At 39.2% G+C, this 24,486-nt stretch overlaps 1 protein-coding gene across 1 annotated transcript in view; it reads left to right on the top strand.

Annotated features, from left to right (window-relative positions):
• Positions 1 to 24,486, top strand: part of TNN (tenascin N) — a 76,249-nt gene that overhangs the window by 34,897 nt on the left and 16,866 nt on the right. The window contains exons 9-15 of the mRNA XM_069065434.1: positions 544 to 807; positions 8,269 to 8,532; positions 11,045 to 11,308; positions 13,994 to 14,257; positions 19,852 to 19,982; positions 22,108 to 22,240; positions 22,999 to 23,150. Of these exons, the coding sequence (XP_068921535.1) occupies positions 544 to 807; positions 8,269 to 8,532; positions 11,045 to 11,308; positions 13,994 to 14,257; positions 19,852 to 19,982; positions 22,108 to 22,240; positions 22,999 to 23,150 (1,472 nt within the window). The remainder of the gene's footprint in view (positions 1 to 543; positions 808 to 8,268; positions 8,533 to 11,044; positions 11,309 to 13,993; positions 14,258 to 19,851; positions 19,983 to 22,107; positions 22,241 to 22,998; positions 23,151 to 24,486) is intronic.

The following is a 24,486-nucleotide window of genomic DNA, read 5'->3' as shown; positions in this document are numbered from 1 at the left end:
AGAGAGAGAGAGAGAGAGAGAGAGAGAGAGAGAGAGAGAGAGAGAGAACATTTCATATTGACAGTGGACCTTTAAAGAAATTGTCCAATTTTTCCTGGAATCCAGTTATGGAGCTCCTTGTAATAGAATTTCCTGGATTTTTACTTAAAGATATACTGAGCTCTTCAGAGAAGAAGCCTTAAATGAAATAATAAACAAATGACTTGGAGAACCTAGTGGGAGTCAGTCTAATGAGTGGTTTTGTTTGGTGGCTTCAAATGCTACTCCAAAGAGAGATTCATTTTCCCCCAACTCTGAGAAGTTCATAAATGGCCCAAAGGAATGGACTTACTGTAACTGACCAAAAGGAATGGAAACCAGGTATGTCCAGTTCCATGGAGTCCCTCAGGTGGCTATGAGGAGGATAGCTTTTCTATTAGGCAGAGGGAGGGCCTGATGATGATCCTGGAAACTCTCCATCTTCACCTATTCTGGTAAAAGTGGATTGGGGCAATCATCAACTTGGTGCCAATGTTTATCCTTCTCCAAATATTCTTCTTAAAGAAATTGATGACCCCAAGAACCTGGTAACCAATCAGGTGACAGAGGACACAGCCACTATATCCTGGGACCCTGTCCAGGCCGTCATAGACAGGTACATGGTGCGTTACACCTCAGCTGATGGAGAGACCAAGGAGATGCCTGTGGGGAAGGACAAGACCACCACCATCCTGACAGGCCTGAGGCCAGGCATGGATTACAGTGTTCACGTGTGGGCTGTGAAGGGAGACCGGGAGAGCAAGAAAGCCAACACCAAAGCCCCAACAGGTAACCATTCACGTCTTTATATTGCCTTTGTGGTTCACAGAGGGCATTCTGGACAGCTATCCTGCCAGGTAGGTAATGCTAGTGTGATGATCTCTGTTTTATGGAAGAGGCAGCTGAGGAGCACGGGGTAAGCCACATTCCAGAAAGCAGCAAATCAAGCCTAGAATTCAGGTTCTTTAACTTCCCAGCTAGTGGTCTCTCCATTAGGCTGCCAAGGGAGAGAGAAATGTGTCGTTGTGTGTGGGTTTGTGGTACACCTGGGCATTCCACACTATGCAAGTGTTCTCCTATTAAATCAATTTAAAATTGCTGTGTAGCTGTTGGTAATTAACCTTAATTCTTGATTCCTTTTTAGATTTGGCATTCTATTCTTTCCTCAGGTGTCATCTTTTCAGGTATAGGATAAGACTAGACCAAAACCCAAACTAGCCTGGACTTTAGGGGTCGTCTAGTCCAGTTCCCTCATTTCATATACAGGGAAACTGAGGCTCAGATAGGGTCAGGGACTTGCCCAATGTCAAATATCTGGTAAGTACCAGACCTGGGATTCAAACTCAAGTTCTTTGACTGTGAATTCAGTGCTCTTTCCATTGTACCACACTATTTCTCTCTATTTTTAACTTCCTTTAGAAGCTGAATATAATGGAAAATATACTGGATATGGATGGAGTCAGAATTTAGGTTATGGACTCCTTGAGAGAAGTGACTGTCTTGCCTTTCCTTGTGCCCAGCACTTGGCACAGTCATGTAGGAGGTTCTTGATAGATGTAAGTGGTCTGACTGACTGAAAAGGCCTGGGCTCTATTCTGGGCTCAGCTGCTCTGTGATCCAGGGGGAGTAATGTCAGCCCTCCCATTCTCAGAGTGCCATTTTATAAAAAGGATGACTGGATTCGTTTACCTCTGAAGTCCATTCTTAACTCTCAAAGTTGACTCCTGTCTCTTCTTTCATAAACAATTTAAGTTTTCCTAGTCAGGCTGTCTATGTTCTCTCCCCCAATTAAGAATTGCTTTGAAAGGTGATATGATGGAGCTTACAAAGAGCTCCTCTCAGAATGAGGAAATCAAGGCAATAAGCATTTATTATGCACCAGGCACTGGGCTAAGTGCGGATGATACAAAACAAAAGATAAAAATAGTAACAGGCTTATAGAAGCTTGCAATGTAATTGGGGATGGAAGAACCAAAATGCAAACAACTGTGCACAAAGATATACTGGATAGAGGAAAACAGGAGGTCATTTCAGAGGGAAGGCCCTGCCATTAAGGAGGGTCAGCATTACAGAAAATGGGATCTTTGTGGAGACATAAAGAAAACCAGGGAAGCCAGGAGGCAAAGGTGAGGAGGGAGGCAATTCTGGGCATGGGGGATGAGCTAAATAATCAGAGTTCAGCATGGAGGCTAGAGCTGCTGGCTCACAGAGTGAGGTACAAGAAGATGGCAGAGGCTGGGAGAGGCCAGGCCAGGAAGGCCTTTCAGTTTTAAACAGAAGACTTTATGTTTGCTCCTGGAGGTGATGGGAGGCCCTGGAGTTTCCTGCATAGAGGAGCAAAGCGGAGCTACTCTGATGCATCTCTTACAGGAAGCCTTTCCCAAGCCCTCTTAATTCTAGTGCCTTCTTGAGGTTAATCATTTCCTGTTCATTCTGTCTATATCTTGTTTGTAGACATTGGTTTGCAAGTTGTCTCCCCTCTTTTATTGTTAGCTCCTTGAGGGCAGGAACTGGCTTTTGCCTCTTTTTGTTTCCCCCGTGTTTAACACGGGCCCTGGCACATAGTAGGTACTTAATAAATATTGATTGAGTACATATGCTGAGAGACCCTGGATAAATCATTTAACTTCTTATTGCTTCAGACAGATCACTAGGACTATAAACTGCTGAATAGGTGGTGACCTGCATCGGTAGAGGAAATTTCCTTCCCAGCAGCTTCTTATATCAATGAAATTCACGGGTCTGTTTTTTTTTTTTAAACATTGCTTTATTAATTAAAAAAAATGCTTTTTAAATTATTTTGTTTAAAATAATTATTTAAATATTTATTTTAAAATCATGGCATCATGTAAAGATCAGTTTTGACAGGAAGGTAGATCAGACTCCCAAGTCAAAGAGGCACTTAGACAAGGGTGCCACGTTTACAAGCTTTTCAAATGATTCTTCCTCATCGGGGTTCAGAGGAGACACACCAGTCAGTGGCTGGTTTGCCAGCTGAGGTCAGTCAGGAGTAGCTGAATCCTCACTCAGGAGGAACTGGAAATACATGTGTAACGGTAATTGGGGGATCTACCGCACTGGAGATCCTCTCATTGAACTGACCATATGGTCTACCCCCTTGGTGGGGTATGTGCTCTGGTCCCTTGCTAAACCTAGCCGAGGCAATGAGGAGATCCAATGGTCAGAGTACTGGACCTGGAGTCAAAAAGACCTGAGTTCAAATCCAAGCTCAGACATTTACTTGCTTTGTGACCCTGGGCAAGTCACTTAACCTCTGTCTGCCTCAGTTTCCTCAGATGAAGAATGGATAGGATCATAATAGCACCTACCTCTCAGGCTTTTGAAGGTAAAAAGAGTTAAAATTTGTAAGATACTTTATAAGCCTTAAAATGCTTTGTAAATGCTAGCTATTAAATAGTGTGTTCCATTAACATCTCATGGTTGGTTCTCATGTGTACCTCTGACTTAGAGGAAAGTTGTAACGGGGTAATGGAACTGACCTCTTGTTGAGGGTCATGGGTTTGCTTTTGTGGGATGATAAAGCAATTTCTTATTGAACCTCCTGACCATAGTTTATACCAGAGAGGATTATGGCAAATGACTAATAAGCTGGCCATTTTATAGACTCTTAGGTTAGAAGACAGCCAACTTTTAGCCTCTTTTCTAGGTAGGCCTCTTTATTGTTTTACATGTTACACATATGAAATGTTTTAATCCAAGTATGACTTACAAAAGCATTCCTGCTGAGGAATAATGTGTTGCCTTACTATTCATTTATCTTTATTAGTCGATATCATTTGTAAAGGTAGTTAAGTGACTCCATCAGCCATACCATGGTCTAGTCCAGTGACCTTATGGAGATATAACCTAAGTAACTTCCCTGGTAATAAAAGGAGAATTAGAAAGACTCATTAATATTTTACCATCACAAAGACAAAATGCAGCATTGATAGATATGTTTCTCTAATTGAAAAACTTATTGGGAGCAATGAAGTCAAGGCTTGGGAAGACTAGAGCATATTCTGTCATATGGAGAAAGAATTATAATTTGAGAAATTACCATACCCATTTCTCTCCTTTGCATCCAGAAATGTTCTAGTAATGTACATTCCCAGGAAGGGAGAAATCTTTTATTCTTCATGCCTTAATTCACTCCTTGGGCCTTGGCTGATTTTTAGAAATTATGATCTACAGTGCCTTTAGGCACAATATTGTATACTTTCCCAGTTTGTTACTTGATTATATCTGTTTTTACTGTTGCCTGTCTAAAATCATGATTACTACTCCTGCTGTTTTGGATCCAGTCAAGTCATAATAAATTCTACTCCAACCCCTCATTTTAACAGTAATAATCTTTATGTTTTAAGTATGTTGTCTTGTATATCATAAATTATTAGGTTTGGGTTTCTAATTCATTCTGCCACCCTCCACCTTATTTTATGGATAGATTTATCCTATTAACTTTCATAGTTGTGATTAAGTTTATTTTCTCTCTATCAAATGCTGCTATAATATTTTTTTGTTCTTCCTACATCCTTCCAGCCCATTTAAAAGAAAGAAATCTGTATTTTGAGCTTTTGTTGTTGTTTAGTGATGTCTGACTCTTCATGACCCCATTTGGGCTTTTCTTGGCATAGATGCTGGAGTAGTTTGCTTGTTCCTTCTCCAGCTCATTTGACAGATGAGGGAACTAAGGCAAACAGGGTTAAGTGATTTGCCCAGGATCACACAGCTAGTGTTTGAGGTCACATTTGAACTCAGGAAGATGAGTCTTCCTGACTCCAGGCTCAGCTTTCTATCTACTGCACCATCTAGCTGCTGCAAGGTACACAAATTCTGTCTTGGTTGGAATAATCTGGTCATAGGCTTCTCTCTTTACTCTCCCTTCTTGGCCCAGAACTCAATCACAAATGGCATTTTTTCCTTTTATTTTATAATCTTCTTTTTTAGTAGCAATACCCTTGACCACACCCTCTGACTCATATACCTCTGTCCCCCCTCCTTATTTCATCCCAATTCCTTGCTCATTTTTATTCTGTTTCTGTCTCTGTAATTGATACATTAAAAAAAATTACCTTCCCTTTCCTGGTCCAGATAAGGTAACATGTAACTTGCACAAAATCTCCTGCTACTCTGTGATTCCTTCTAAACTTTTGTTTTCTTCTTGGCATTTTAAACTGCCCTCCTCCCCCCCTCCATTTTTTCTTTCCAGAATGTTGGACCAATTCACAGCTCTCCTTTCAGGACATTAGTATGCCTGTTTTTCAGCCCCTCCAACAATGATGTCATTTTTTTTTATCATCTGATGGGTATGAGGTGGAACTTCAGAGTTGCTCTAATTTGTATTTGCATTTTTCTAATAATGATTTGGAGCATTTCTTCGTATGATGTTGATAGCTTGGAGTTCTTTCCTTTGAAAGCTTTATACCATTTGATATTTATCTAATGAGAAATAGCTCTTATTCTTATGTTTGTTTCAATTCTTTGCATATCTTTGTTATGAGACTTTTATCAGAGAAACTTGATACAAATTTTTTCCCCTCAGTTAATCTTTTCTCTTCTAATTTTAACCACATTGGATTTTTTTTTGTATAAAACGTTTAAAATTTTATGTAATCAAAATTGTCCATTTTATTTCCTTTGACCCTCTTTATCCCTTAGTTGATCATAAACTCTTTCCCTATCCGTTGTTGTAAGGAAATTTTCTTCTTTGTTCCTCTAACTTGTTTATAATGTAATAAATCATGCCTAAGTTGTGTCTTTTTGGAGCTCATCTTAATAGTGAGGGTCTTTGGGTTTATGGACTGACATGCTACTATGTTTGCTGTAGTATACTATATATAATCTGTTCTACTGATCAACACCTCTGTTTTTTAACCAGTACTGAATTGTTTTCATGATTACTGCTTTTCTGGTACTGCTAATACTTATCCAGTTTGTAATGATACAAAGCTAGAACAGAGAGTGTGGATGATAGTCATAGGCTAGAATATTGAACTAAAATGTAAGTTAAAAAACTGATAAAAGGTAAAAGGTCTTACAGTTGGGCTAAAAAAAACCAAAACAAAACAACAAACTTCATAGGTACAAGACTGGGGAGGCCTGGCCAGACAGTCTCCTATTTGAAAAGGATGGTTTTAGGGATGATAAAGTCAATTAGTTTGATATGGTAGCCATGAAAGTTAATATAATATTACAATGCCACAAAAGAAGTATAATGTTCAAAACCAAGAAGGTAATAAATAGGTAGGAGGAGTGGGAACAAGAATTTCTTAAGCACCTGCCATGTTCCAGGTGCATTACAAAGATTTGATTCTCATAACAACCCTGGGAGATAGGTGCTATTATTATCCTCATTTTATAGTATATTTGTATACAGTTGTATACAGTATACAGTTGGGGAAACTGAGGCAAACAGAGGTTAAGAGACTTGCCTGATGTCACACAGGTAGTAAGGATCTTAGGCTAGATTTGAACTCAGATCTTTCAGACCTCAGGCCCAGTGGTTTATTTTGGCTGATAGTCCCATTGTATTTTGTTCTGTCCAAATTGCTTGTAGAGTACTGTTTTAGTTGTGAGGTCCATTTTGATAAACTTTTAGTATGTGTGGAAGAAGGCCGCTAGGGTGGAAGGAGCTGGAAAGGTTTAAATTAAAAACAAAAAATGATAAAGCAAGGCCATAATAGTTGTCTTTAAGTATTTGAAGGGCTGTCATGTGGGAAAGAGATAAGTCTTGTTCTGCATGGGTCCAGAAGGCAAAACAAGGAGAAATTGGTTTAAGTTGTAAAGAAGCAATTTTAGTCTTGTTTTTAGGAAATTTCCTAACAATCAGGGCTAGCAAAGAGTGAAATGGACTGCTGTGGGAGACAGAATGCTCCTCTTCAGTGGAGTCCTCAAGCAAATGTTGGATGACCATCTATTGGTTATGTTATAGATGAGATTCTTGTTCAGATGTAGATGAGATTAGATGTCTTCAAAGGCTGAGATGCTGAGCTACTGGGAACTCTGAAGCTTGACCATCCAATTTGAGATAAACCTAGGTCGTATCCTTTGAATTTTGTGGATCTATACTTTCCTCTCTGATTCCAGCATTTTTGAGCAATTTTCTTTTATATCTTCCTGAAATACTGCATTCAGCCTTTTTGTTTCATCACAGTTTTCTGGAACACAAGTGATTTTAAAATTCTTGCTCTAAGACTTATCTTCCAGGTTGATCATGTAGTGACCTCATGTTATCTTTTCTGATTTTACTGTCTTTTGACTTTGTTCTAATAATTCTTGTTGCGTTATTGAGTTTTTGAGTTCTTGTTGCCTTCATTCTTTTTATCAAGTTGTACTCTCTTTGTTTTATTTAAAGCTATAAATTCTATTTTAAAATTTTCTTTAAGAGTTTTAATTTCACACTTCTTTTTTCTCCAGTTTTTAAATGATTATTCCATTCTTTTTTCCACCTTGAATTCTAGGTATAGTTAATATAGTTTTATTCTTTTCTGAAAAATTTTCCTTGTATTATCTTACCCCATATTATTTCTTTGCTTTGCTTTCTCAATTCCAAAATATCTGTCCTGGTTTTTCCATGGGAATTTCCTTCCATTCAGCATTTCAATTGTTCTTTCAGTCTATTTGGCACATTTCTAGCTATTTTTAGGGTGAGGAGGAAGAGCTAGGCTTATATACAGTCTCTCAGCCATCTTGCTGAAAATTCATAATTTGGTTATTCAGATGTTCTCAGCTGGCCTTAATAACAAGACTAATTCTGTTACAAAAGAGTAGTTTCTCAGGTGATCCATTCTTCTCCCTCTTTGAGAAGCTATATATCCAAGGAGGCCCAAAAGCATGAACTTAGAATGGACCAGGGGAGGGGGTGGGAAACCTGCAGCCTTGGAGCCACATGTGGCCCTCTAGGTCCTCAAGTGTGGCCCTATGACTGAATACCCTTAATAAAAGGATTTGTTCTGTGAAGTTTGGATTCAGTCAAAGGGCCGCACTTGAGGGCCCAGAGGGCCCCATGTGGCCTGGAGGTCACAGGTTCCCCACCCCTGGAATAGACCCTGGGAATGGGGATCAGGAACTCTCTGTTCTATGAATTCCCCCTTGTGTTCATGAAAGGAATGCCAACTTACTGTGTAGAAGATGGCTATGGTAAGAATCCTAGAAGCTTGCCATCCCCACCAATACTCATAAAGATTATTTGATGCTGATGACCAAATTGGACCCAATGCTTATCTTTTCACAAACTTTCTCTTAAAGAAATTGATGATCCAAAGAACCTGATAACCAAACGGGTGACAGAGGACACAGCCATTATATCTTGGGATCCAGTCCAGGCCATCATAGACAGGTACATGGTGCGCTATACCTCAGCTGATGGAGAGACCAAGGAAATGCCAGTGAGGAAGGACAAGACCACCATCAACCTGACAGGCCTGAGGCCAGGCATGGATTACAGTGTTCACGTGTGGGCTGTGAAGGGAGACCGGGAGAGCAAGAAAGCCAACACCAAAGCCCCAACAGGTGATGGATGGTGATAAGATGAAAACAGAAGAGATTACAAAGCAGACCCATAGGGGGACAAAAGGGAACAAGCATTAAACACCTACTATGTGCTATGCACTATCCTAAGTGCTGTATAGTATCTCATTTGATCCTCATAACAACCTTGGGAGATTGATACTATTATTTACCCCATTTACAGTTGAGAAAACTGAGGCTCAGAGAAGTTAAAAGACTTGCCTACGGTCATATAACTAAGTGTCTGAGGTCAATTTGCACTCAGGACTTCTGGACTCTAAGCCCAGCTCTCTACTCACCTACTTGCTTCCTAGGGGGCTTATCCAAGTCTTTTTCCTTTCTTTGACAATGTTATATAATGGTATTGTGTGAGTAAGGGGGCCACTATTCCTTTTTCCTTCATTATACATAGCCTATGTTTCTAATTCCCTTTAATAACTTCTTTTAAATTAGGACTTTTGCATAAGTAAGGTCTAAATTAGTACAAATAATGAATCTTGTGAAGTGGAAACATTATTTGAATCTACACTGCCTATCTCCATTGGGCTGGAACCAATGACCACATTTACATAATTATAACTTTGAATAGTGCAAATTTGAATACATGAGACCTCTTTATTATATTTATCATTCATATTAATTGGGACTTAGTTGTAGTGTTCTCTAAACCATGATTGGGCAAAAATTTCTGTGACTCTTGTTCTGGCTCTTTCCCCTTTTATCTTCTTAGACAGTACTTCTGGATCTTACCATGAACAAATGAGAGAGAAAAGAGAATAAAAAACTCAAAAAGTGCCTGCCACAACAGTAGCTACAATAAAATCTCAAGCCAAATATTTGAATGACAATAGGTTTTCTGAGGAACCATGGCTATGATAGATATATATGTGACTTACCTAACTGCATTAAAACCCTTTAAGAATTCTCATGTGTCGGGGCGGCCAGGTGGCTCAGCGAGTAAGAGCACCGGCCCCAGTGTTGGGATGACCTGGGGATAGAATCTGGGCTCAGATACTTAGCACCACACCCAGAAATAACTGGCTGTGTAACCTTGAGCAAGTTACTTAACCCCAATTGCTTTAAAAAAAAATTCTCATGTGTCAATAAGATGTGAATTGATGAAGGATATGTCCATTAGTCTTTGGTGAGATTTAGTGAGAAAGGAGTGCTATACACAGGGAGCTGTAACCAGAAAATCTCTCACCTGGGACAAAGACAGTCTAGCCATGGGCACAGTCACATTGGTGAAGAGTATGGCTCATGATAGGAAGTCCAGTTTTTGTTCTTATGTCGGTAGAAAGGAAAACTGGCCTATGAGAGGGGCAGACCAAATGCTGTTTTGAAGTATGGTCATTCATGCATGTGGAGGACCACGGACTGAAGTGGGAGAAGGTCCCCACTACCAGGAAGCATGCTCCTTCATGTCTGGGTGCTGATGCAGAGGGCTATTCACTGGAATGATTTACAGTTCTGCACATATACCACTATGAATAATGATTTCTTATGCCTTACTCCCCTGCCAGTGACACTTGCCACAAGATACTTCATCTCCAGACTTTGGGCCTTTTCACTGCCTGTCACCCAGTGCCTGGAACACTTTCCCTCCTTATTTCTACCTCCTGGCTTTTCTGGCTTCCTTCAGGTCCTAGTTAAAATAATATCTTCTATAATAAACTTTTCCTGATCTGCCTTAGTGCTTCTGTCTTGCCTCTATTGATTACTTCCAGTTAGATTTCAACTTCCAATGATTACTCATCTCCTCTCTATTGTTTGTACATTAGTTGTTTTCAGTTGTCTGGCCAATTTGTCCACAGCATAGTGGACATAAAGGGGAATATATGCAGCCAAGCTCAGAGCACAGGCTGGAACCAGATTGCTAACCAGAGGTGTCTGAGTTTTATCCTAGAGGCAGTAAGGAGCTGTTGAAAGTTGTAATCAGGGTAGTGACATTCACAGATTTGTACTTTAGGGATATCATTTTAACAACTGTGTGGACGATGGATTGGAGAGGGGAGAGATTAGTTGCAAAGAAACCAGTCAGGAGGCTACTATGATAGCTTTGAACTGGGGAGATGGCTATGTGGATGGAAAGAGATAGAGGCAAGAGATACCAAAAAGGAAGAATGCATAAGACTTTGTAGCTCTTTGGGGGACAAATGAAAGTGAAGAGTTGAGGATGACAAGTTCTAAAAACAAGTGACTGAAAGAATGTTGGGATTCTGTACCAGGAATAGTGAAGTTAGGAAGAGGGGGAGAATTATGAGGGGAAGATGATGAGTTCTGATCTTTGATTCTGTGCTTTTTCAAATATAGCATTCTATCTTTCTGTAAAATTAATCAACAAGTTGGGGAGACATGCTCACACCTAGGGCAAATGAAATAATTTGAAAATAATATGAGAAGACAGAACAGCAAGAAGGGCCTGAAATTATCTCAGAATAAGATAAATGAACTTCAGATCATATGCTTTGGTGCTTATTAATAAGTCTGTACTGATTGCCTCTTTTTCTTTCAGAGATTGATAGCCCTAGAAACTTAGTGACTGACCAAGTGACAGAGGACACAGCCACTATATCCTGGGACCCAGTCCAGGCTATCATAGACAGGTACATGGTACGTTACACCTCAGCTGATGGAGAGACCAAGGAGATGCCAGTGGGGAAGGACAAGACCACCACCATCCTGACAGGCCTGAGGCCAGGCATGGATTACAGTATTCATGTGTGGGCTGTGAAGGGAGACCGGGAGAGCAAGAAAGCCAACACCAAAGCCCCAACAGGTAACGGAGAGGAGAGAAACAGAAGCCAGTTCATTGTCTCAGAGATATTCAGCTGATATTAAACCTGTGACATTGCTGCTGTCTGATGTTGATGGTGTCAGGGTGCTGTGGACTCAGTCTGGGATGGTTTTATGTTAGAACTCTCCAGGAGAAATAGCAAAATGGTGGCGGTCCCTGTCCTGTTTTGTCCAATGGCTCAGATGAAACTTTTCACAAGACCTCTTGATCCAATGAAATATGATGATGACATCTTATGTCTATTCCTTTAAATGCTCTCAGGGGGCTACAAAACATTTTCTTAGGCTTTGCTTATTGAACCACATAAAATAACATTTCAGAATCCTTATCAACTTATAATCTCTTTGAAAAAGGACTCTTAAGATAATACCCACAATACCCTTGTGATCTTATAAGGCAGAGTCTGTCTCTACAACATTTTAAAGGTAATGAAACTGGAGTCCAGATAAGGGTAATGAATGACTTATTCTCAGAGCAAGACCACAGTGCATGGGGGAGCTCTTGCCTCCCTATGGTGCCAGTCTACAATCTTTGGGGGCAGGGATTGGAGTATTTCAGGTTTTAAGAGTATGATGTAAAGTAAATTTTGATGAAGGATGAATTATGGTAGACAGATGAGGGAAAATTAAGGAGAATAAGGTATTAGCAGAGATTGGCGAGGTGGTAGGGATAACATGATTATATCCACAAGGAAGAAAGAATTAATTTGAATGGGAAAAATAAGAAAGGAAAGAAGATTAGGGGGAGTTAAAAAATGAGACGCATTTCTTTAGTGTTTATCATTCACCTATCTTCATATCTTTTTCCTTGGCAAACTGTATTTAAATGAGAACATTGTTTTTCTCTAATTTAAGTTGCTTCTGGTCTGTGTGTGTGTGCACATGCATGCATGCATGTGTGTATACACATGTGTGAGTGTATGTATATACACACATATGTAAGTATGGGAAAAAAGGCAAGGGTAAGCTGAAGGAATCTAGCAGAAGCCAGCTTCTTCCAAAACCTTAGGTGCCCTGATGTCGATCTGTGGTGAGGGAGAGGTTCATTTTACACATAAAAGTAGGGGTGTGGTGGAGCCAGCTCAAACTGACTAGTGAAAGTCAATTGTTGAATTTTCATTGTGAACACTTAGATCTCAGAAATCTGCAAACTGTACAAATCAGGGCTTGATTTGTTATTTTGTTGATTGTCGACTTAAGAAAGTGATGGAGAAAAAGTTAATAATGCAAATTAAATTTAAAAGTATATTGGTTCTTCCCCCCCCCCCCGAGAGTCAGTTGTTAACCATTCAGCAGCACACCACTGCATACAAGTGAGGAAAAGTAACATGATGGAATGAAAGAAACACTAGACAAGGAGTCATAGGACTTTGTGCAACCTTGGGCAAGCTAGTGAACCTATTGGAGCCTCAATTGAATAAATATTCATTATGAGCCAAGCCCTATGCTAAGCAATGGGGATAAAAATATGAAAAATAAATAGCCCTCAAGGACCTTATAATCCCAATGCGGGGGGTGGGGTGGGATATAACACATAAAAGGAAACTGAAAAGAGGGTGGGGAGGAGTGGGAGAGAAGGTTACCATAAGTGGGGACATGGGCTTGGGCATGTTGGAGGAGTCTGAAAGAATGTAGGTGAGTGGGAAATGAAGAGATGGCCGGCCTGAGTACCCTTCTTGAAAAGAGGTTTTGAGAGGAGCTCTTTGCTGCATCTTGTAATCTGAGGAGCAGAAGGTACTGATGAGGGATAGGTACCAACGTGCACGTGGTCTAGCAGGATAAGATTCCTGATAGTGAGATTCATGGGGGCATGATGGAGATGTCCAAAGGAATGTCTAGGTGGGAAAATGTTTTAAAAAATCTATAAAATGAGAGCTCTATAGTAAATGATCTCTCTAAGGTCCCTTCCAACTCTAAAGAAATCTCTAATTTTAAGTAAGTAAGAATCCTGGAAGTTACAGCAGAAGCTGTTTAATCAGTGATTTTGTGTCTCAAAATGCTGCTCAGAAGATCCTATTCCACTCATTTTTTTTATATTCTGTTACATTGAATATTTATTAAAAGGGTTTTGTTTTTCTGTTTTTTCTTTGAAATGAAAGGTAGAAAGGAGAAAGAAAACAAATGCTTATTAAATTAAAAAAAATTTAACATAAAGGACATATGAAGGAAAATGCTATCTTTATCAAGAGAAAGAAGTGACAAATAGAAGTTTTGTGTCTAATGGTAGCCATCTATAGGGCGGGGGGTATGGAAGAAAAAAAGGAAAAAAAGAAATTTACATGATAATTTTGTCATATATTTGAAGGAAACAATGAGTTATGTATAGTAGATTTGCAGTTTCATGTGCAGTCATCTTTTTATTGTTATAGAAATACTTGTTTTATTCCTTAAATTAAAAATAAAATAAATTTTAAAAATAAAAATAATGAATTGTTGCTATTGATTAAAAAAATGAATTTAGGATGGACCTTGGGGAATGGGAACTGGGTACTAGCTGCTCCCTTAGCTCCCCCAGGTGGCCATGAAGGGAATAGCTTTGTTATTGTGTTGAACATGATCCTGATGATCATCCTGGAAGCTTGCCCTCATGAGAGGATGGAGATGGATAGGTGACTATGGCCAACTTGGTGCCAATATTTATCCTTTAACAAATTTTTTTTTCTTGAAGATATTGATCATCCTAAGAACTTGATGACTAATCAGGTGACAGAAGACACTGCCACCATATCCTGGGACCCAGTCCAGGCTGCCATAGACAGGTACATGGTGCGCTACACCTCAGCTGATGGAGAGACCAAAGAGATACCAGTGGAGGAGGCCAAGACTGCCACCATCCTGACGGGCCTGAGGCCAGGAATGGACTACTCTGTTTATGTCTGGGCTGTGAAGGGAGACCGGGAGAGCAAGAAAGCCAACACCAAAGCATTCACAGGTAACAAGGGACCCACAGAAGGAAAAGAAGTCTCTTCTTTTCTCTTTCAGTTCTGAAGGTTTGCTTCTGTTAGAGAGGAGGGAATAATAAAGCATCTGCCTCCAGTCTTTGCTTTCTCTGGGGGCTAGTCAAAGCCTTCTTGCATTGCATATTTGCTTTCTGTGTGTTATAGACCTCAAGTGATGGGTAGAGGTTCTCAGGGTACAAACCTCAGAGAATCCTAGTGTACAAGAGTCTCTGAGTAACGCCCCTTTTGGGTTGTGTGTGCCAAGTTATATACGTGCTAACTATGCAGGTATATGGAGGGGTGCTTGACCGTGTGAAGGGTCTGTGATTTTGTCAACAAAGGAAACTTCTTGTGTGGGATGATATCTACTGATGCTGATAGAAATACTTTTAACAATCACAGATGCATAGACTTGCATTTAGAGCTGGAAGGCACCATAGATATTATCTAATCTCATCCCCTCATTTTATAGTTGAGTAAAATGAGGCCCAGAAAGTCTTCCCCAAAGTTGCACATAATAAGTGTCAAAGTTGGGATAGCTTAGTAGCTAAGTCTTGGACAGTTGCCTAGTACCAGAACAAAGATCTATTCTAATCCTGTGGCACACATGTAATTTACTCTTTGGTTGAGTTTGGAATGCCTCGTCTTTATCAAATCCCTCTCTCCTACCTTCTATGCCCCTGAAAGAAACTTAGAGCACCTCAAACAGGGAGCCTGGATACCCTTTTCTGAATTCTCAAGGCACATACCTTCTGTGGATGGAAAGAGTATGTGTCACAGGTGTGACTTGAACTCATGTTTCTGTCTTTCTATCCTTCCTATTGGGATTTGTTTTCTGTGAACTGTCATAGCTCATATGAACTATCATAGCTCATGCTCTAATTGTGAGGTTGCAGGTTTTAGCTAGTTATAAGGCAGCATACTGGAAAAGGAACTGGATTGGGTTCAAGGCCCAAATAGCTACATGATGTTGGTCAAGTCATTTGGCTTCTAAGCTATGTATTTTCTCATTTGTCAAATGGGAATAATTATCCATATACTACCTATATCACAAGGTAGTGGTGAGAAAAGAAAAGGAGATAATATAGGTAAAGTATGTTGTGACTGTAAAATATTGCACAAATATATACTATCTTATAATTTTAAATCTGTGGTTCCATTAGTATAATTAGTCAATACACATTTATTAAGTGCCATTTCTTAAGCATGAGGCACTGTGCTAAATGCTGAGAACTCATAGAGTGTTATAGGGAATTCATGGCGAGGGAACTCCCTCCATCACTTCGTATTGGCTACTTCTCTGCCTCTTACAATCCTTGAGAAATGGTTGGGGCACTAAGAGGTTAAGTGACCTGTGTAGGACCACAGAGGCAGTATATGTCAAAGTTGGGACTTGAACCACATCTGTCAACTCTACCAAGCTGCCTCTAGAAGATGAGGAGGAGGAAGCGGAGTAGAAGGAGAAATGGAGAAAGAGGAGGAGGAGGAGAAGAGGAAGAGGAGAAAGAAGAAAAGAGGAGGAGAACATCCTTTAGCAAGCTATTTAACCTATCTCAAGTAACTTGAAGAATTTCTGAGTTGGAAGGAACCTTAGTGGTCATCTAATCTAAGCCACACTCTCTAAAAATCCTCATAACAAGTGATCACCTGGCCTTTACTTAAAGACCTCCAGTGAGAAAATACTATGCACACACTTCACCCCACTTCTCCCCCATCACCCCAAGGAAGCCAATTCTACTTTTGCACAGCTCTCCTTGCTAGGAAGTTTTTCCTGACATCAAACCTAAAAGCAATTTTTACAATTTCTCCTCATTTCTCCTATCTGGGGCAATACTGAACATGACTAATTCATTTTTTGCATGGCAGCCCTTCAAGAACTGGAAGACAGCTATCATGTTTCCTTTTCCCAAGACTCTTCTCTATGATGTTAAACATACCCAGTTTCTTTAACTAATTCTTATGTGGTTTGAATTCAAGTACCATCATTATTCTAATTACTGCCCTCCAGATTATCAATGTTCTTCCTAAAATGTGGTCTCAGAAACTAAACACAATATTACTCAGTCTTAAAAATTGTTCATTTTTGCAATATTGATATTCTAGTAGATATTTTCTCCTAATTCTATCACTTTTTTCTACATCAGTTCATGTAGATCTTTCTAGTTTCTATGAAATAATTTCTTCATCTCTTACAGCACAATAACATTCCATTACGTCATATGCCATAATTTATTCAACCATTTCCCAGTTGATCACTACACCCTTAGTTTCTAGTTAATTGCTGCTACAAAAGAGCTGTTTAAATATTTTTATAGATAAGAACCCTCTTCGCTTTCTTTTAGTTTTTTTGTGTATAGGCCACGTAGGCCTAATAATGGTGTCACAGGGTTAAAGGGTATGCACAGTTAAGTAACTTCTTGGACAAAATTTCAAATTGCTTTCCATAATGGCTCTACCAATTCATAGCTCTACCAAAAGTGCATTAATGTGCCATTTTTCCCACAGTTCTCCCAAAATTTTTCATTTCTTCCCCTTTCTTTCTTTAAAAGTCAATTTTGCCATATGATGGGTATGAAATTGAATGTCAGAGTTGGCTTTGATTTGCATTTCTCTAATTATTAGTGACTTGGAACATTTTTTCACAATGGCTAGTGGTAACTGGGATTTCTTTTCTTGAGAACTGCTTTTCAAATTCTTCAACCATTTATCAATTGAGAAGCAGATCTAGTCTTTTTTTGTCCATGATGAAGTCTTGCTTTGTTCATCACTTCCTTTTTTTTTTTTTTTAAGATATTTACAAGCTATCTTTTTAGTAATGTATTCTAGAATTTTATTAGGAATTGAAGTCAGGCTCACAGACCTCTACTTTGCAGTCAATCCTTTTCTCTTTTATCTCCTTTCCTTGAATTAATGTCTTGAACCCAAATGAAAGACTTTCTATTTATCTTTATTTAGTTTCATTTGATTAATCCTAGTCCAGTGTTTTAGCTTGTCAGGATCTCTTTGGAACCTACATCTGTCATCCAGTGAGTTTGCTATCCCTCCCGGTTTTATGTCCTTTACTCATTTGATACCTTTAACTAAGTCACTGATAAAAATGTTAATAACTCAGCACAAGATTCCTGAGTGATCCATTGGATACTTCTTTTGCAACTGTGGTATTATCTTTTTTTTTTTTTGGCTTTCTAGAGGGGGGAAGGCAGGGCAATTGGGGTTAAGTGACTTGCCCAAGGTCACATTGCCCAAGGTCACATGCACAAAGTCACAAGTGTCTGAGGTTAATTTGAACTCAGGTCCTCCTGACTCCAGGCCTAGTGCTTTATTCACTGCACCACCTAGTCACCCCAATTGTGGTACTATCAATTCTTCATATCCTTCATATCTGAGCATTCGACCAGTTCTTAGTCCATCTAATTGAAATATTATCTAGCCAATATTTCTCCATCTTTTCCATACATATACAATGAGCTACTTTCCTGAAGGCTAGGTAAACCTTATAGCTCTGATCTACTATTATGGCTAATCCAGGTTAGTTCTTTGGGAATCACTGTTTCTTTTTCTGTTTGCTTATCATCTCTTTGATAATAGATTCTAAATTCTCTCCAAGAAATTCCCCAAGACTAAGCCACTAAGTCAGAGATCTGTTGTTATTTGGTGGAGGAAAGTTCTCCACTCTGATTAAACCACAGATTATTCATATACTATGATCTTATTTACTCTTTTATTTCTGTAAAGTAAAGATGATGGCACATAATATTATTTCCATTTTATTTTAGATGGGAAAAGAGAAGCAAAGAAAAGGTATGTGCTTAGTTCAGAGTCTCAGACCTAGCCAGCATCTGACACAGCACACTCAGATTGTTCAAATTCTGATTGATGTGCCCAAAGTATAAAATGTTTGACTTTTTAAGACACCCTAGTGACAATTACCAAAGCTATTTTATTGTTCCATATTATAGTGATATTGTCCTCTGAACATTCTAGACTGTTTAGTTCTTTCAACAATCACCCACTGAAAGGAGATTTGGTTGTACCGATCTGACATTAGAGTATGGAGTGGGGTCATGGAAGAGGGTTAAGGAGTGTACAAGGAAAGCACAGAGTACTTGAATAGTAACAGTACTCTTTTGGGAAAACTTGGGACTTGGGGGGGTGGAGATTGGGGGAAGTGAGAACAATCAGAAAGTGGAAGCCTCTTTGTGGTGCCATTTGTTAGCAACGTATACAGATTGGTAAATTGGAAAGAGCAATGGATATGAAGTCAGATCATATGGGTTGGGTTAAAATTGCAGCTTTGCTGCTAACTACCTGTATGGTTTGTGGGGAAATCACTTAACTTTCTAGGGCTTCATTTTCCTCATCTATAAAATGAAGAGACTGGACTAGATGGCTGCTAATGTTTATTCCAACTCTAAAAATCAATGATTATATCTCCTCTCTGTGCCTTACTTCTATAAAATGATGGAGTTGTACTAGCTACCCTTTAGGATTTCTTTCATTTCTACATCATATGAACTCTGCAACCCTTATTTGCATCACTGTATACCTCAAGAGATCTAATTTAATTTATATTCTTCTCAGTCTGACAATCAACATATTCTGGGGAGGAATCTTGGCTCCAAAGGGTTAAACCAAAACAAACTGGTTTTTAATGTTAAGATTTTTATTTTTTTTTCAAATTTAGTTTTGATTTCCAAAGCAGGAAATTAGATTTTGCCATATAACAGAAAGAACAGAAGGTATGCCAATCCTCTTGCTTGAGGAAATCAGACCAAGTTGATATTATAGAAACTCAAAGTACCCATAAAGCTCTAAGTCAGAACAATAGTTGTTTGATTCCTATTAAAACACAGTAATTTACTTCTGAGCTGAGACCTTGTGTGGAAATTTTTTAGCCTGGAGGCATCTTTTGGGGGACTGCTTAAATTAAAATAACTTCCAACAAGGAATTTTTTAAAATGAAAATTTCAAGACACATCTTAGGGATGGTAAAAAAAAAATTGAGATAAATACCCAAATATTATAATTGAGAATTATAGTGCTGCTGAATTTTAGGTTTTCTTGCCTACAGAGAAACTCTCATAACCCATGATTCCATCTGGAGCTTGTGTGGGAGACCACATGGAAGACAGAAAAAAGCCAAAGTCCCCTTTCTTTGTCTCTCCATCTCTGTGTCTGTCTCTCTATGCTTAGGACATAGTAAGCTCCTAATAAATACATTTTTTGTTCATTCTTTCCCTCTTTTCACTATCCATTCTTTCTCTTTTTATCTTTCTGTCTTCATTATCTCTGTATTTGTGTCTTCATGTCTCATCGGAATGGAATGTTTTTCTAAAATCTGTCCCCACAGACATACACATATGTGTATACATGTATGTATACATATATAAATATACACACACATACATGTATATATACACACATACATTCTATATATTTTATTTTTCCCTTTTTCATCTCCATTTCTGTTTCTTTTCCTCCCTTCTCCTCCTTGTCATCATACTTTGTTTTCATTCTTTCCTTTCCTTTACACTTTTCTTTTTCTTTCCACTTTAATAATAACAATTTACCAACTCTTTATAAACAGATATTGACCCTCCCAGAAACCTCCATGCATCTGATGTGACCCAGTCTAGTGGTGTTGTGACCTGGATGCCACCTTCTGCTCAGATCGATGGCTATATTCTAACTTACCAAGCTCCAGATGGCACCAGCAAGGTACCTGACTTTTTTGTGTCTTTTCTTTCTGTCCCTCCCTTGCTCACCTCTATTTAAAGTACCTGAGCTCAGTCAGCCATCTTGGTGACCACTAGGTAATGTGACAATCTGGTAAATCAATCAACAAATATGTATTGAGTGTTCACTATGGGCAGAGCTCCCCTACTAGACTTGGTTATTCTGAAGAGGATCCCATTTTACTGAAATAGTAGAAGATCTGTGCCATGTCACAGCTGTCCCAGGGTGACAATTTAATGATTCCTGGATGGATATACATTTTAGATAGACGATAGCTACTGTAACAGCTACTGGTCTTGGTCTGGCTGGGATAAAAGAATCTCAGGGGACAGTGATTCCTGAGGCCACACTTTTCACAGCATTTTGTTCTTTGACTGCCTTTGAGGCAAAATAAGACCTATATTCTGTGCCCTAATAAAAACTTCCCACATAAAAAACTCCCCTCTTCACCCAAAAGATTATTTTTTCTCCCTAAATATCTTTGGTTCAGCTTAATTTTATTTTGTTCAGTTCCATAATCATTCTTTAATATGCCAGACACTGGGGATGAAAGACAAAAAAAAAAATGGAAACCATCATAGTAGATGGTAAATTACTAGGGAATTACTAATCTTTGATATGGAAGGAGTTTCCACACTGGGAGTCTACCCACTGAACTAACTCACAGATTCAGGCCAGTCTTCTTCCAATCACCACAAAAAATAAAGGACACCTGGGGAGAGTTAAGAGTGTTGGACTTGGAGTCAGGCGGGCCCAGGGTTTGAATTCCAACTCTACTCTCAAATCAGATAAAAAAATTGTTTTTATAAATGTAAAACTGTTACATAATGTCAGTTATTATCATCATTACAGTAACTTCCTAATATTCAGTTTCTCATGAATCAAAGCCATCTTGTTCAATGCTGCTAAAATATGGCTTTCCATATGTTACTCCCTCAACTTAAATCTTTGAATGACACCCCATTACCTACAGAATAAAGTGCAAACTCATTTTCTTGATATTTAAAGTCAAATCAAGTCAACAAACATCATGCTATGGGGTGGAGATGCAAAATTCTGGCCACAGCCTACTTTCCCCATCTTATCTCTCGCTGTTACTCTCTGAGCAGATTCTGCACATGCCTCTGTACCCGTTCATAATTTTTTTTCTGCAGAATGCTCTCCCATTTCCTCTCCATAGTTCCAAGCTGCCTCTCTAAGGTTCACTCACATCTCATTTCCTTCATGAAGCTTTCCCAAACAGCACAGCTCATAGCATTCTCTTCCTACTCTAAACTCCCATATCGCTTTCTGTCTGTATCACTCTTTTAGCCATGTACTATTTACCATCTACTATTCTGTCCTGTATTGTTTTTATTTTTGGAGGGGTGGGGTAAATTTTAATCTGTGAATTTATCATGGGGGGATAACTCCCCACTGTATTGAAATCCCCTCTATCCATTAAGATCAGCAAGTTACTGGTAACAGAGTTAGGGAATCGCTTGGGAGCACTGAGAGATTAAATATCTTTCCCATGGTCCCGCAGCTTGAACCTAGGCCTTCTTGGCTGTGAGGCCAGTTCTCTATCCATTATGTCATGTTACCCCCTCTCTATTTTCAGTTATCTTTTTTTTTTAATCCCAAATTCCTTTTATTTTTTGGAGGGGGAAGGTAGGGCAATTGGGGTTAAGTGACTTGCCCAACGTCACACGGCTAGTTTTGTGTTAAGTGTCTGAGGCCAGATTTGAACTCGGGTCCTCCTCACACCAGGGCCAGTGCTCTATTCACTGGGCCACCTAGCCGCCCCTTCAATTATCTTTTTCATGCTTCCCAAACTAGACTGTACACTTTTCGAAAAAAAGGTTCTGTCTTATATTTCCTTTTGTCTTCTGTGATGCCTAACAAAATTTCTTGTACATTAAAAGTGTTCAAGAAATATTTTGATTGATTTATTTTGGAATAGATTGGGGTGGATATTATCAGTGGGTGCTAAAATTCTCTAAAAATCTAGTACCAACTTTAACCATAATGTAGCCAGTCAGCAATGCCTCTATCACATGTTATACTCTGGTTGAAGCAAACTCATCAAGTTGAATAACCAATTATTTAACATATGTTTGCGTGCTAGGAGGTGAAGCTGGGGCCTCGGGACCAGCGGTTTGAGCTGCAAGGCCTTGGGGTAGGTGTAAGGTACACTGTCTCTCTGGTAGCCTTTAAGAGTGATCGCCGGAGCAGGACAGTGTCTACTAACTTATCCACAGGTGAGATGGGGTCTTGAGCCTGGAAATAATATGTTATGGGTGTTGTATATCGCAGATGCCAAAAAAGGAGGGAGGAACTCTAGGGAGCAGCAAGTAAGTGAAGTATTATGGCTTACGTTGGAGTAAAGAAATAAAAATGCATTGTAATTGAGGGTTGGATATAGAAGCCCCCCAAAATTACTCTGATGCACACATACACATATACATCTATAGAAATAGATATGTCTATAGACATGTATATGTGCATACATGTGTATACACACATGTGTATATACATATGTGTATACACATATATAAGAATACACACATATACATATATGGAGAGAGAGGAGAGGAGGTGTCTGTTAGGTATGTTTGAGAACTGTTGGAGAGCAAAGTAGGTGGGAAGGATAGATTATGTAAGGTACTTTGGCAACTAGGTTGTGTACTGGATAGAGCACGGGGCCTGGAATCAGGAAGACCTGAGTTCAAATCTGGCCACAGACACTAGCTGTGTGACCCTGGGCAAGTCACTTAACTTCATTTGCCTCAGTTTCCCCACCTGTAAAATGAGCTGGAGAAGGGAATGGCAAACCACTCTAGTATCACTGCCAAGAAAACCCCAAACGGGGTCATGGAGAGTTGGGCATGATTGAAATGACTGAACAACACAATGTGAAATAATAGCCAAACAGATAGTGACCTCCCAAAATAGTGAAAAACCCTAGTCATGATTTCTTTCCCTTTCCTTAATGATGCTTTTTCTACTTGGTTCCCAGTTGGGGCTCGGTTCCCCCATCCATCTGACTGCAGTCAGGTTCAGCAGAATGGAGACGTTGGCAGTGGCATGTATACCATTTACCTGCATGGCGACGTCAACCAGCCCATGCAAGTGTACTGTGACATGGACACGGATGGTGGCGGATGGATTGTGAGTAGCTCGGTTCTCCAAGGGTTCTTCACCTAGTCATTTGTTTCTTGGCTAAAGGGTTGGCGAGAGCTTCTCCACAAAGCCTTGGGAAATTAATTTCATTTTCCATGGACTAGAAGAACTATTTGCCTGTAGAATTACTTAAGGAGATTTATACTAGTTATTAAAAAAAAATTGTGTTCCCAAGGTTTGGAAGAACCAGACTTGAATTATCTAATCCAATCCACAGTCAAAAATAAATCCCTCCTACAGTACCACCAATAAGTAGTCATTCAGCCTTTGCTTGGAGACTCCTAGTGAGGGAAAATAATTTATCTCCTAAGTTAGAGCTTTCCCCTTTTGGGCAGCTCTAATTCTTAGGAAGTTTTGCCTTATATAGATCAAGGCTTAATGTGCCTCCTTGTATATGTAAAAATAAAAAGACTGAGCTATTTGACTTACGATACTAAGGCCTTTAATTTCCATATTCTTTCATGCTTTTCAGAGTGATTTTATATACAACATCTGGCTTCATGGATCAATTCTGCTCTTTACTAGTTGGGTGGCCTTTGGCCAGTCACTGGCTTTTGCTGAGTCTCAGTTTCTTCAACTGTCAAATGAAGAGGGAGGCTCAGATAAGTTTACCTTTAAGAAAGCTTCTAAGTCTGTGTGTTACAAATTTCATAACAACACTAACCAATGGGGAAACTGAGGCACAGAAGAGCTAAATCCAGTCTAAGAGGCAGCTTTTAATGTGTCAGGCATTTTGCAAGGTTCTAGCTTAAAAAAATTTGTGTGTGGACCTGTGATTTCATTGGTGTAGAACTCCTGGTGAGGGAATGCCCTCTACCAATGCTGATCACCAACCGTTTTGCAACTTACAGTTTTGGCCTGGAACCACACTTACCCAAGGTCACATAGTCAATATGTCATCAGAGACTAGATCTGAACTAGACTTGGTCAAACCTATGAACCTCATTCTAGAATTTAAAAAAAAATTCATAATGGAAGGAAATGATATAAACTAGTTAGAGGTCAGTGAAAATAAAGATATAATTTTTCCTAACCAAGTTTGTAGATCCCCTGAAATTTAAACTTGGACCCCTTGGGGAGATTCATGAACCCCTGAAATGGAGTCTGTCCCTCTATCCACTACAAAGAAAAAAAATGAAAATAGCCCTTGTCCTCAAGGATATTGCATTCTACTAATTTTCTTCTATTTAGTATATTTGGTATATATCTTGTATGGATCTGCATTTGGTATATATCTTGTGTAGATCTTATTGCTTACATGTTTTCTCTACCATTGAATATGAATTCCTTGAGAACAGGGACTATCTTTTATCTTTCCCTGTAT

This window comes from Petaurus breviceps, unplaced genomic scaffold, assembly GCF_028583685.1.
Source record: "Petaurus breviceps papuanus isolate PSGF00001 unplaced genomic scaffold, PetGlider_PUasm1.0 90692, whole genome shotgun sequence".
In the NCBI taxonomy this organism is placed as follows: Eukaryota; Metazoa; Chordata; class Mammalia; order Diprotodontia; family Petauridae; genus Petaurus; species Petaurus breviceps.
Note: the sequence above shows the minus strand (reverse complement) of the source record. Positions and strands in the feature narration are given on the sequence as shown.